At 31.8% G+C, this 12,578-nt stretch overlaps 2 protein-coding genes across 2 annotated transcripts; both read right to left on the bottom strand.

The window, feature by feature from the left end:
- Positions 1-354: 354 nt before the first annotated feature.
- Positions 355-1,280, bottom strand: Svip (small VCP interacting protein). Its single transcript, XM_066737434.1, has 3 exons — positions 1,051-1,280; positions 738-905; positions 355-665 (listed from the first exon to the last, which is right to left on the bottom strand). The coding sequence occupies exons 1-3, from the start codon at positions 1,111-1,113 to the stop codon at positions 651-653; spliced, it is 246 nt and encodes an 81-aa protein (XP_066593531.1). The 5' UTR covers positions 1,114-1,280; the 3' UTR covers positions 355-650.
- A 4,512-nt stretch (positions 1,281-5,792) lies between these two features.
- On the bottom strand, positions 5,793-8,845 carry LOC136777803 (lysosomal Pro-X carboxypeptidase-like). The gene is made up of 7 exons (XM_066734394.1): positions 8,522-8,845; positions 8,279-8,419; positions 7,354-7,631; positions 7,105-7,262; positions 6,835-7,007; positions 6,405-6,760; positions 5,793-6,318 (listed from the first exon to the last, which is right to left on the bottom strand). Exons 1-7 carry the CDS (start codon positions 8,696-8,698, stop codon positions 6,117-6,119), a joined length of 1,485 nt encoding a protein of 494 aa, XP_066590491.1. The 5' UTR covers positions 8,699-8,845; the 3' UTR covers positions 5,793-6,116.
- Between the last annotated feature and the right edge of the window lie 3,733 nt (positions 8,846-12,578).

Genomic DNA, 12,578 nt, shown 5'->3' on the forward strand with positions numbered 1-12,578 from the left:
TACATTTATTTTTAATACGTTAGAAATTCCAATACAATAGATGTACATATTCCACTTTTTAAGTATTTAATATACAAAACAGGCTTAAATAAATATATAAATTGAACATTCTCTGAAGCTTCTTTACAACTGGAAGTATTGTTATCTATTTATAAAATATATTTTTACTTTTTTCACAATCAAACATTATACTTCAAGCATTTACTATTTATAAACTTAAAATTTTAACCTTTCATTGCCAATGTGTGTTTTATAAATTTTTGTAGTTACTAATGGAAATAATATTTTTAACAACTACCTTTTGATTACAAATAACATCAAATAAATACCTATATACATACATACATTAAGGAGCTTAAATTAAATTCTAATATTAATAACCAAAGAGTACAGAAACTTTTAAATCTAAATAATTAATAACAGAGTTTTAACAAAGTTATCAAATCTAACTGAATCCCTTAGAAAATTAAGAATTTGTTAAATCCAGCTTGAATTGCATCTAAAATTTACGGAGGAGTCAAACAAAATTTAATTTTTCATTAAATAGAAACATAATATAATTTGTAATAGTAATCAAAAGGGCTCAATATAACTACTTATTCACATAAAGTATAAAATTTAAAATATAATCTTCTTTTCATCACTCAACCTTACTCTACTTGCCACTGAAAAAATATAATAGTTACTTGCTTTGAGAGACATGAAAATTTTCAAATATTATTAGAATGGCTACTTACTCGTAGAGGATTTTGTGTACCAGCATTACCAGTTTGCTGTTCTAATTTATCACGCTCTAGAGCTCTTTGTTGCTGTCTTCTAACAGCATCAACATTTTTTATACCCCTGTGTTCTTGATCTGCTAAACGTTTTTCAGCAGCTTCCACTTGTTGCCTTCTGCGAGTTTCCTAAAATTTAATGTTTACATTACATTAATTTATTTGCTATATAAAAGGATGACTTACAGTTAAAAAAAAAGGTTACATGTTTAAAAAATACAAGTAACAAGTTTAAATAAGAAGTAATTATAAAAATAATAAATATTATACATACTACATCAGGGGTTAGATCCTCATAAGACTCTTCTTTACAACAAAATCCACACAGGTTTCCCATTTTAATGCTAATCAAGTTTTAAAATATTTACTAGAAACGTTTGTCATGACAATTTTATTAAATTTAAAGACTGTATACTGTTCGGCCTATATCAGTTGACAAAAAGCATATGTTTTATTTACATATAAAGCCTATTTATCATGTCTTGACAAGGGACTGTTCACGGACTCACGGTGACACAAGGACAGGAAGAAAATAGGTATTAGGCATTCCTCCCACTCAACTTGAGGCTTCAATACCATAATTTACGTGACATATACTGTAGTAGATACTGGTAGATACATACAAACGCCAAGCCCTCTGTAGCCAACATTACGGAACGAAAAACGAGAGAGAATTGTCCAGCGCTATTTTTCGACCGATTTCAATGTTTTTTGGCTTGTTGGAATCGTTAGGACTCGCACCGTGTCATAAATAAAGCCGTATTTTCCAAAAAACGTAAAAAAAATAAAATTGTTTAAAAATTTGCATTAATAATATTTAAACGCAAAACAAATTGAAAAATCGGGCTTCTTTATGACGAGATGCCAGACCTAACGATTCCAACAAGCCCCAAAACATTGAAATCGGTTGAAAAATAGAGCCGTACCATTGTCCCGCGTTTCTGCGGTGGACGAAAAGCAAAAATTTTTAGGAAGGAAGCTAGGCTTCCTCCCCTCTTGCGGCTCACGCTAACGTGTTCCCCCACTCCAGCATCGAACCTTACTGCGAAGCTTTCCTCTCATATTTACGCTATTCCCCTATCTATAGCTATACATATATAAATACTGCTAAAATAATGTTGAGAACATTTCATTTCACCGATATAATGAAATTGCTGAAAATGCAATTGTCATTTTGAAATAAAACTGTAGAAAAGGAGATTTCGTAATGCTTGAAATATAGGGCATACGGCGAAACGCGGGACAATGGTACAGTCGTATTTTTCAACAGAATTTGATGAGACTAGTAATAGTTAAAGCCATTCTTCATGTAGATTGTCCTAAAGAGCTCGCATTTTCGATAAAGCTTATAGTTTTTCAGCTATGAACGATTGAAGTTGCACGGCATACAAATACATATTTCCTCTCTCGCTTAGATCAGCTGTTGCGCATGTTCATCTTCAATCGTTCATAACTGGAAAACTATAAGCTTTATCGAAAATGCGAGCTCTTTAGGACAATCTACATGAAGAATGGCTTTAGTTATGACTAGTCTCATCAAATTCTGTTGAAAAATACGACTGTACCATTGTCCCGCGTTTCGCCGTATGTCTTATATTTCAAGCATTACGAAATATCCTTTTCTACAGTTTTATTTCAAAATGATAATTGCATTTTCAGCAATTTCATTATATCGGTGAAATGAAATGTTCTCAACATTATTTTAGCAGTATTTATATATGTATAGCTACAGATAGGAGAATAGCGTAAATATGAGAGGAAAGCTTCGTAGTAAGTTTCGATGCTGGAGTGGGGGAACACGTTAGCGTGAGCCGCGAGAGGGGAGGAAGCCTAGCTTCCTTCCTAAAAATTTTTGCTTTTCGTCCATCTCAGAAACGCGGGACAATGGTACGGCTCTATTTTTCAACCGATTTCAATGTTTTTGGGTTTGTTGGAATCGTTAGGTCTGACACCTCGTCATAAAGAAGCCCGATGTTTCAATTTGTTTTGCGTTTAAATATTATTAAAGCAAATTTTTAAACAATTTTATTTTTTTACGTTTTTTGGAAAATACGGCTTTATTTATGACACGGCGCGAGTCCTAACGATTCCAACAAGCTAAAAGACATTGAAATCGGTCGAAAAATAGCGCTGGACAATTCTCTCTCGTTTTTCGTTCCGTAATGTTGGCTATAGAGGGCCGTCTGGGTGTTTGACACCCGGTAGCCATTTTATACATTCTCCATTTATACTAAATTCTATATATCGGACTTAACGGGATCCCTCACGCCTTCTTTATCGACAGTTAAAGTCAATAAACAATTAGTTTAATAAAATTCAAATGCGAAGCAAATTGAACAATCGGGCGTTTGTAGGACAATGTGCCAGTCCTAACGAGTCAAACGAACTTAAAAACACTCAAATTAGTTGAAAAATAACGCTGTACCATTGTGCCGCGTTCTTGAAGAGAGGTTACTTTTGGTTATTTCCACTTCAAGAACGCGGGACAGTGGTACAGCGTTATTCTTCATTCGATTTGAATTTTTTTAATCTCGATTGACTCGTTAGAATTGGCACCTTGTCATAAAGAAGCCCGTTTTTGCAATTTGCTTCGCATTTGACTTTTATTAAACGAATTTTTTATTGACTTGTACTGTCGGTGAAGCTCGCGTGAGGGATCCCGTTAAAGTAGATAAATACAGGTTTATTCAGTAATACTTTGGTAGCAAAATACGATATACCGTCAATATCACATCTTTTTAAATATCCTTGTGTGCCGAACATCCACTATGCTATTTATTTAATATGAAGAAGGTGTGCCCTTTAAGGGTTAATATTGACATCCACGAGAAAGTTTTTAAAACTAGCGGACGATGAGGTTGGGTGGTAGCAGCCATAGAACGAGTTAAGAAGCTTATTGCCAGCATCGCATGGATTTCCAACAAGTTGACGTACGAGAAACTTCTGCCACGCTGTCTTTTTTTTCCTTTTGCCACTTGTTAAAACCTGTCCCAAAGCTGATTTCCGCGAGATCCGGTCGACAACATCGCTTAATAACGCTAACGGTTCTACTATCAATATATATATATATATATATATATATATATATCACTTCTTTTCTCATTATTCTCGCAAACTTCAATAATTATACTCTCTCTTATGTAGCTTGTTTAAATCTCTTATCTTTCGGGGCTCTCAGCAACTATAAACATTTTGCAGTCTAAATGTCGTGCCGCAGTAAAGATGAGATGATAGCTGTTCTTATCGAGGGACTCCGCCAAACAACAAATCTTGCGATATTTCTCAAAGACTGACAGAAACCGACGAAACCTGTAAAGCAATGGATTTTGATAATTGTGACTTATATGTTTAATTATGCAAAGTAAACTCGGATATTCACGGGCAGAATAATTTTAACGGTGACAAGATAATTGAAAAAAATGAGTCAAATGATGTAATACCAGAGCTCCAACCGAATTTAAAATTGATAAAGAAATCTGTAATTACGTTTTAGTATCTTCGAAAATTGCTGACACTTCAAGAGTAACTGGCTATCAGATACTTATCGATGGTTTTTTATCCAATTTTAACACAATTTACATTTTCTTCATACTTTTTCTCCCCCTTATTTATGATTAATTTAATGCATTTTACTCTTATATCTTTGATAGAAAAATCAGCACACATGTAAGTCCAGGAACGCAAACAGAAGTAGTACCAGGCGAGTTATTAAAACTTGCGAACCACTGATAATTACAATACATGCTGTTGGTGAAGAAGGTCAACTATCGGAGGCAGTAAATACAATTTATTCGGAAACATGTGCCTGCAGTAAAATCTCAATGGAAGATTAGCTTCTCTTTTAAACTATCATTTTTATATTCTGAAATTGATTTCTTTTACCAAAGTAAAAGTCTACATTATTCACAAAATTCATTTCATGTCCCGCACAGCAAGATTTTATTCTACTTATTGAATTTAAAATTTACACACAAAATAGTAGGGGATATACAATATGTTGTAATCCAAAATTTATATTGTTATATTAAATTGCTTTTTTTCCTTCAAACTTATAAAAATTCGATATTAGTCTTAGCTCAAAACACCCTCGTCGTATTGCTAACGACCTTTTTATTATTCTAACACATTATTTGGCTGTTATATGCATACTATATTGGTTGATTTTTCATTACTCGCGACATCCGACAGATTTTCTTGTTCTATATACTATTTTATTTTTTTAATAAAAAGTCACGTTGTCCATCCTTCCAGCGAATTATTGTAAATCACAGTGTATAAAATTAACATTAACATAATTTTTGATAATTTGGCTAATATTTATCGTCTCGTTGAAATTGTGAAATTTCCCTTTCTCTTTTCGCCAATTTAAGATTAATCTATACTAACCTAAAAGTGTCCAAACTTTCTAGTGGATACATTATTTTGAGAATCTTATTATGGAATTGAACGAGTACTTGGGGAATTTACAAATTGTACATTTTGAAAGCTGAAGAATTATTTTGTTGCGAAAGCCTGCGTTGAGCCAGAATCACAATGTTAATGATATTCAACGAGAAATGGCTTTACTGGAAAATAAAAATTTGGCAATTTGTACTGCGATGTAAATACTCGAGTACAGGAGAAAGAATCTGCAATGGCTAGCGCGATACACCCCATACAGCACACTTGACTAAAAGTTGTCTTATAGACATCTTTTAGTCATCCAATTGACTAAAAGACACCTAAAGGATGTCTTTAAGTCACTAGGTGCTCTATGGGACGCTACAGAAATATTACCAAACCCTGCTTAGAAGAGCATTCTCGAGCAACATAGGATTATATATAGGTATATACAAAATGTACGGTGCACTGGTAAAGTGAGTAACAGTTCATGTTCTGCAATTGTAGGTGCACGTGTCTGCTCTTTTATATAGGTATCAAACAAGGATTGCAAATTATAATACGTATACTCTTATCAGTTCGGGTCCTCAAGGTCTATTTCTACATTGATCCCTTTTAAAAATAAAAGCACGTGGATCGAAGAGATTTTAATCATTTATTGCTTCAACTTTTTGGATACAACAAACTTATCAAAAGAAAATGATGTCAAGAATATAAACCACACAAAGTTTCAATTATTGTGTTAATATAAATATTATATTTATACATAGAGGGATTGAATTGGACCAAGTCCCATTTGCATAAAATATCAGAGGAATATGAAATAATGCTATCTCGCCAATGGGGCAGAATTGATCCGAATTATGTAAAATCGATCGGATTCCCAGAAATAATTACGTAAAAATGATGAATAAGACACCCTGGAATAGGATTTACCGCGTACTTATAAGCTTAAATCACTTATTTCAGCTTATATTCTCGGATCCATTTCTTCAAAGTGTTACGGTGGTACTTTCTTGCTTCAATTACACCGTAAGGATCATTCTCGTTTTCCTGAAGGAGATCGTGAGCGTGCGCTCCTTCAGGAATTAATATCGCTACAGCCGAATCTGATACATTTTTCAACACACCTCCGCCATACCAAGGATCTTTCATACCGTTGCTAAAATCAACAAAACTAGTAGTTAAATATTACGTAAAACGACAATACATCTTCTATATTTATTAGTAGTTAAAACGATAAATCACCTAAATACGACATTAGTGACTGCAGACAAATCAGTACAGCCGTACTGCTCGCATATTAAATAAGGTTTTGGTCGTACTTGAAATTTTTTAAAACAGTTATCTTCAACTTCCTTTAGATTCCATTCTTTTGACTCAAACATGATATCATCGCCACGTCTGCAAATTGGCATTACCATTTCAGTGCAAGTTTGATATGTCCAAGCAATGAGACTGGGAGGACTAGCAGATGTTTCACTATTGTATTGCATACAAGTAGATTCGCCTGTATAATTTAGAACACCATTTACAGCTTTCTGTAGAGCAATTAATAATGGTTGTCCTGTTAATGATCCGTCCGATAAATTTTTACAAAAAGCCTGTAATGAACGATTTCAAAATATATTTCAGCTCTGATAAATATACTAACGGATATTAGAGTAAAATGCATTACATGTAGTGGATTAGCTGGCAGAGAGGTAGCAAAATGGGCAGGATATGGATAATCTACCATTGGGAGGTATGACATCACATTGATTAGGTTAGATTTAAACTGCTCAATATCTGTGTTACTCTTCAAGGGCGTACAAAGCTTAAAAGTTTCTGAAATCCACTTTTTTCCATCGTCTACCATTTTGAAAAGAAAAAATATTTAAAGTAAATAAGTTTGTTTTATTGTGAAAAAAAGCAGGTTTTGCTGTAAAAATATAATACACAAAATTACCAGTTGCTGATATTTTAGTTATTTCATCCCATGATTTGCGAATGTTAATCGGACAATTGGAGTTTGATTTACGATAATCCGAAGTAATAATTCGGTGAGTAGTGGAGCAGTCCATGATTCCAGTAAAGTGTAATAATGGCGCCGATGAGGCAATAGCTCTGTGAAATAGATTATAACTGTAATTTCAATAACTATATATATATATATATATATGTTAATTGAAAAGTATTTTCGCATAATTGTGCTCACCCTTGAACAACTGTCGGGTATTTCATACGCATCCATGCACTCAACATGCCACCATAAGAGGCTCCAAAAGCAATTACTGGACTCCTCTCGTATTTTGGTTTGGACCTTAAGTGTTTTACTAAATCTACATAATCTGCGATGGTTTGTTGGACTGTCAAATATCTTAAATTTGAACTTGAATAAGAATCGTTACCAAAAGGCTCGGATTGGCCGTAATACCGATGCTCGGCAAATACTAAGACCGCTTGAAAATCCTTTGCAATCTCCCACATGAAGCCCTTATTGAAAAAATCATTTTAAAGGTATAATAACAATTTTTAAGGAGAAATTATAATGACTCTGTCTCAAAAGAAAACGACTTAACTTATATAATAAAGGTTAAATACATGTATTTATTTCTAGGTATAGCGACTTGTAGTGGTCTGACCGAACCGATTACTGCAATATACATCTATTGTTTATGCTCGGAAACACCAGCCGGGTACATTCGGGGGACCTCGATATAATTTTATGCTGTGGAAGGTGTATGCTTGTGAGTCACATACAACCAAGCCCTTCGAGTGCATCCGGGTGGTATTTTCAAACGTACTCATATAGTCATGTAACTTTTAACTGTTTTGTGTTTTAGTTTTTTTTTTATACTTTTTGAAAATCATAAAAAATAAATAAGATGATGAAGTAAACAAATATTGCAGAAAACGGAAATAGAAAGTTCATCAGGAAAAAAAATTAGAAATATTAAATTAATACAAAAATATCCAGATATGTAGGAAGAATTATAACATTATTTATAATGAAATATAACTTTGAAAAATCTTATGGCAACTACGTACGTTTAGTGTATCAAATATTCTCTGTGTAACTGTTAATTTTTCATCAAGTCGTTTTCTTGTAGTTGATATTTGAATGAATCCAAAATTTTTACCGATTTGTGAGCATATAATTCAATAGCTTCTTGATTTCCAGTGTAAAAAAAAATTGGTGGATTGTTTTCTTTTTGCCACGTAGTATTTATAAAATAGCGTATTTTAAATATAGATTTTTCGTTTAAATTAAAATGATCTATCTGTGAAGAATGAATATTGTCATTATTGCATTCTTCGCAATCATTAAATAGTTTCATCATGCCAAAATTACCGATATAATTATTAACATATGGTAGACTTACTGGGACTTCGAATGTTTTAATCTCATAATGGTAATTCTGCAACTTTTCAGCCGGTTGACCATTCTTATGGTTATCATTTATTTTTTTTACTCCATCGACATCTCTAAGAACTCTTAATTGTACTGTTAATTGATAATAAACAGTTAGTAGAAAGAGTGGCAGTAATAAGTTCCTCATTATGACACGTAAGTAAATCTAGATTGGAGCTGTTTAGAAGGATAAATAATATATAATTAATGATATATATATATATATACTTTTTTATATATTTCTGTGCACTACAATGAATATTTTGATAATGTATTGACTACATAACTATTGTTAAAGACTTATCATCGGTAACACATTTATACTTTCCGAGGAATAGCGATAGACGCTGCTATCATACGTTATTTTAAACTTTTCGGAATAAATTTTATGTTGTTCCATAAAAATTTATTATATTTTAGTTTGATTAAAAACTTTATTATAGATACCGTTATAAAGATTATAATTTTTTAAAGTTTAATCTTTTTCAAGATAATTTTAATAGATCTATAATTATAATATCTTGAAAAGTTTATATGAAATAAATAAAAACATGTTTTGCATAATCGATTTTTTTTTAGTTTTATTAGCATTTTAACAGGTTGTTACACAATAGCATATATTTTTTTAAATATTTATTTAAATAACAGTTCTTCTGTATTGGGGGATATTCAAGTATAAATGAAGTATAGAGAATGGCAGAGAAAGTAGTCGCTTGAGTCGCTGTGAGTGGAGTGAAGTTAGTTGAGTGAATATAAATCAAATTTATTCAATTTGGTACACTTTTCAGGGCTAACGGTGCCTGCACACACACACACACACACACATGGCGGTGAATAAAATTATTTTATTACATTTATCAGTGTGGAAGCAACATATGTCTCGTTATAAAAATATTTGTATTTTTTCTTTTTTTTTCTATCAACATTTATTCTTTAAAATATTAACAAAGTGTTTTTTCTGTTAGATGGATAAAAATTTGGGTTTACCCTTCTCCTCAGCATCGTCGGGCTCAGCACCGGCAGCATCGAAAAATCCACCTCCAGCCACCTCCAACACCTCCGCCAACGCCAGGATAGGGGGACCGATGTTGCCGGTGTCGCCGATCCGTTAAGGTCGCTTCTCGGCACCGGTATTCTATATACAAGGATGCGTATAGCTGTCCTCCTGGGACTTTTATTGCGACAGCAGGTTAATCAATACTTGCGAGGCACAATCTAACAAGTTGAAACAAAAGCGCCCGAACACCAAGCGTTCGCGCAACGACATATTAGATGAGGCTTTCGTGGATATGATCCCGCAGAGGCGTACACGGGAAACCGGCGTCCGGCGCTGTAAGTATTTCTTCTTGGGTGCTGAAAAAATTAATACATTTCAGTTCTATCTCTTAACCCATTCGCTGCCAAGTCTAAATTATATGAAGTCATTCCCACTGCCATTTATATTTTGAGTGTTATTGTTTACCAAAACCCTGTTATTAAATAAAGTATTATTTTTATAAAAAATTTTATTTGTAGTATTTTTCAAATTTTTTACATATTTATATTATGTTCGTGGCAAAAAAAAATTACTAATTCAAAAGCCTGCATGTTATAATATGTATATACATATATAATTTAATATTACATTAATAGCAAACAATTAATATTTATATTTCTTGTTTTTTTTAAGGTTCATTTCTCTGATACTCAATATGAAAAAAACAGACAAGATGGAAAGAAAAAATTAAAAATGAATGCTTATCCTGACTTATTATTATCTAATAAAAGAAATAGAGATGAGGAAGAGAATAATAGTCAACAAAATTATATACTATCTGACAGTGAAAACAATAGTGGAGATGGAAGTAATAATGAAAATAGAAATTATGGTGATATAATTCAAAATAGTTCAGAATATTTAAATAAGAATAATGAAGACTTAAGTAAAATTGTGGAGAAACAATTAAACACAATAAGAAATTTGAAAAATGAACTAAAGATGACGAAAGGAAAGTTAAGGAAGTATGAAAGAAATCGAGCACAAAAAGAACGTGGTAGAATAGAAGTATTTTTCAATACAGATCAACTGGATTATTTAAAGAGAAGAAAATTAGAGGATCATCATGGTCAGAAGATACAATTACTAAAGCACTCAAGCTGTATATGGCATGTGGAACAACAGGATATGATGAAATCCGTAAACAAAATCTACTATATCCTGGTATAAGAACGTTACAATATCATATACAATCAGTCAAATTAAAAGCAGGTATATTTGAAGAGGTCTTTCATTTGCTAGAGCTAAAAGTTAGTACATATAGGTGAAGGTTCTTTAATTTTTTTATTTACTTACTTTACATACTGATTTGCAATAAATGTAATTTATTAATATTATGTGAAAGCTTTGCTTGTCATATTCTACTTACTGTTTCTTGGCTTATCAGTCTTATTTTATTTATAGATTAAAACATTTGCACCAAATGAAAAACACGCAGTCTTAATATTTGATGAAATGGCGATTAAACCAGGATTACAATTTGACAGTAGTTTATCAACCATAGTTGGCTATACCACTTTAAAGTCAAATAATCAAGAAAATGGGACTGAACTGGCAAACCATGCTTTAGTCTATATGATCGCTGGTATTACAATAAACAGATAGGTTATGATTTTACAGCAAACTCATTCAGTTCAACAGAAATTTATGGACGCATAATGGAAATAATTAAAAGATGTCATGTCATAGGAATATACATATATTTCTATAGTAATTACTGACATGGGCCCGAATAATCAGAGTTTATGGAAGAAATTGAATATATATAGTAGCTGGCAAATATTCGAAAATTAATAATTATATACATCACCCATGTGTACCGGAGAAAAAGCTGTTTTTTATGTCAGATTCAATTCATGTTTTTAAAAATTTAGCAATAGCTTTAACGAAACATTATAAATTTATATTAGACAATTCGATAGTTAAAAAATACAATTTACCGTCTAATGAAATTTCTATTGAACCTATTAAGCAAATTTATGAAATGGATAAAAAGGATGTCATTAAATTATGTCCTCGTCTAAAAGAGAATGCCATTAATCCATCACATATAAGATGAATGCAAAATTAAGCATATCGTTGATTAACTATGACGTATCATCGGCTATTTCCTATTGTATAGCAGAAGGGAAATTGGACAAGAAACATAGGACAACATCATCGTGGTTTATCAATACAATGTATAAGTGGTTTCAAATTATGACAAGTCGTTATTTTGATTTAGCTTTGTCATTAACAAATGAAGACAAATATAATGAAACAACTGACTTTTTAAAATCCATTGATAACCTCATGTGTAAAGTTACCATTAATAATAAATGGATGCCTTTCCAATCTGATATTAGATTATGTACAAGAACAGCACTAGATATTCAAGAATTTTATTTACGTGAAGAAAAATTTAAATTTATACTTCTTTCTAGATTTACACAAGATGCATTGGAAAATGTGTTCTCAACGATTAGGTCAAAACAACCAGTTCCTGATGCACATTTATTTAGGATAACATTACGCTTAATATACCTATCTCAATTTGAGACTAATATAAGCAAGAGTAATTATAAAAATGATTATGGAAACTATATTATAAAATATTGTAAAGATCTTACTAATATAACTAGCAAAAATGATAATAATAATTTATCTCCAGAAGCATATGAGGAACATATAATAAATGGATATATACAGCGATTTTTGTAAAGTTGATTTATAAGTAATCAATTAAAAGGAAGCCTTTATTATTTATTAGGTTCAGTTCTAAAGAAAATTAGGTATAATTATGCTACTTGTGATGCATGCTATGTATATAACAGTTATATCCAGTACTGTTACTCCAAATGAATTAAATAAATTGACACTATTTAAGGAATTCAAGGAAAATGAAAATCATTTACAATATCCTGCAACAGACGTGTTTGAGTATATTTTGGAGGTAGAAAAATTATTTAGGATTTACGAAAATAAAATAATGCAAAACTTGCTAACAATTGAA

This window comes from Prorops nasuta, unplaced genomic scaffold, assembly GCF_024137725.1.
Source record: "Prorops nasuta isolate Cenicafe-Biocafe unplaced genomic scaffold, Cenicafe_Pnas_1.2 PNAS00002, whole genome shotgun sequence".
NCBI classification, from domain to species: Eukaryota; Metazoa; Arthropoda; class Insecta; order Hymenoptera; family Bethylidae; genus Prorops; species Prorops nasuta.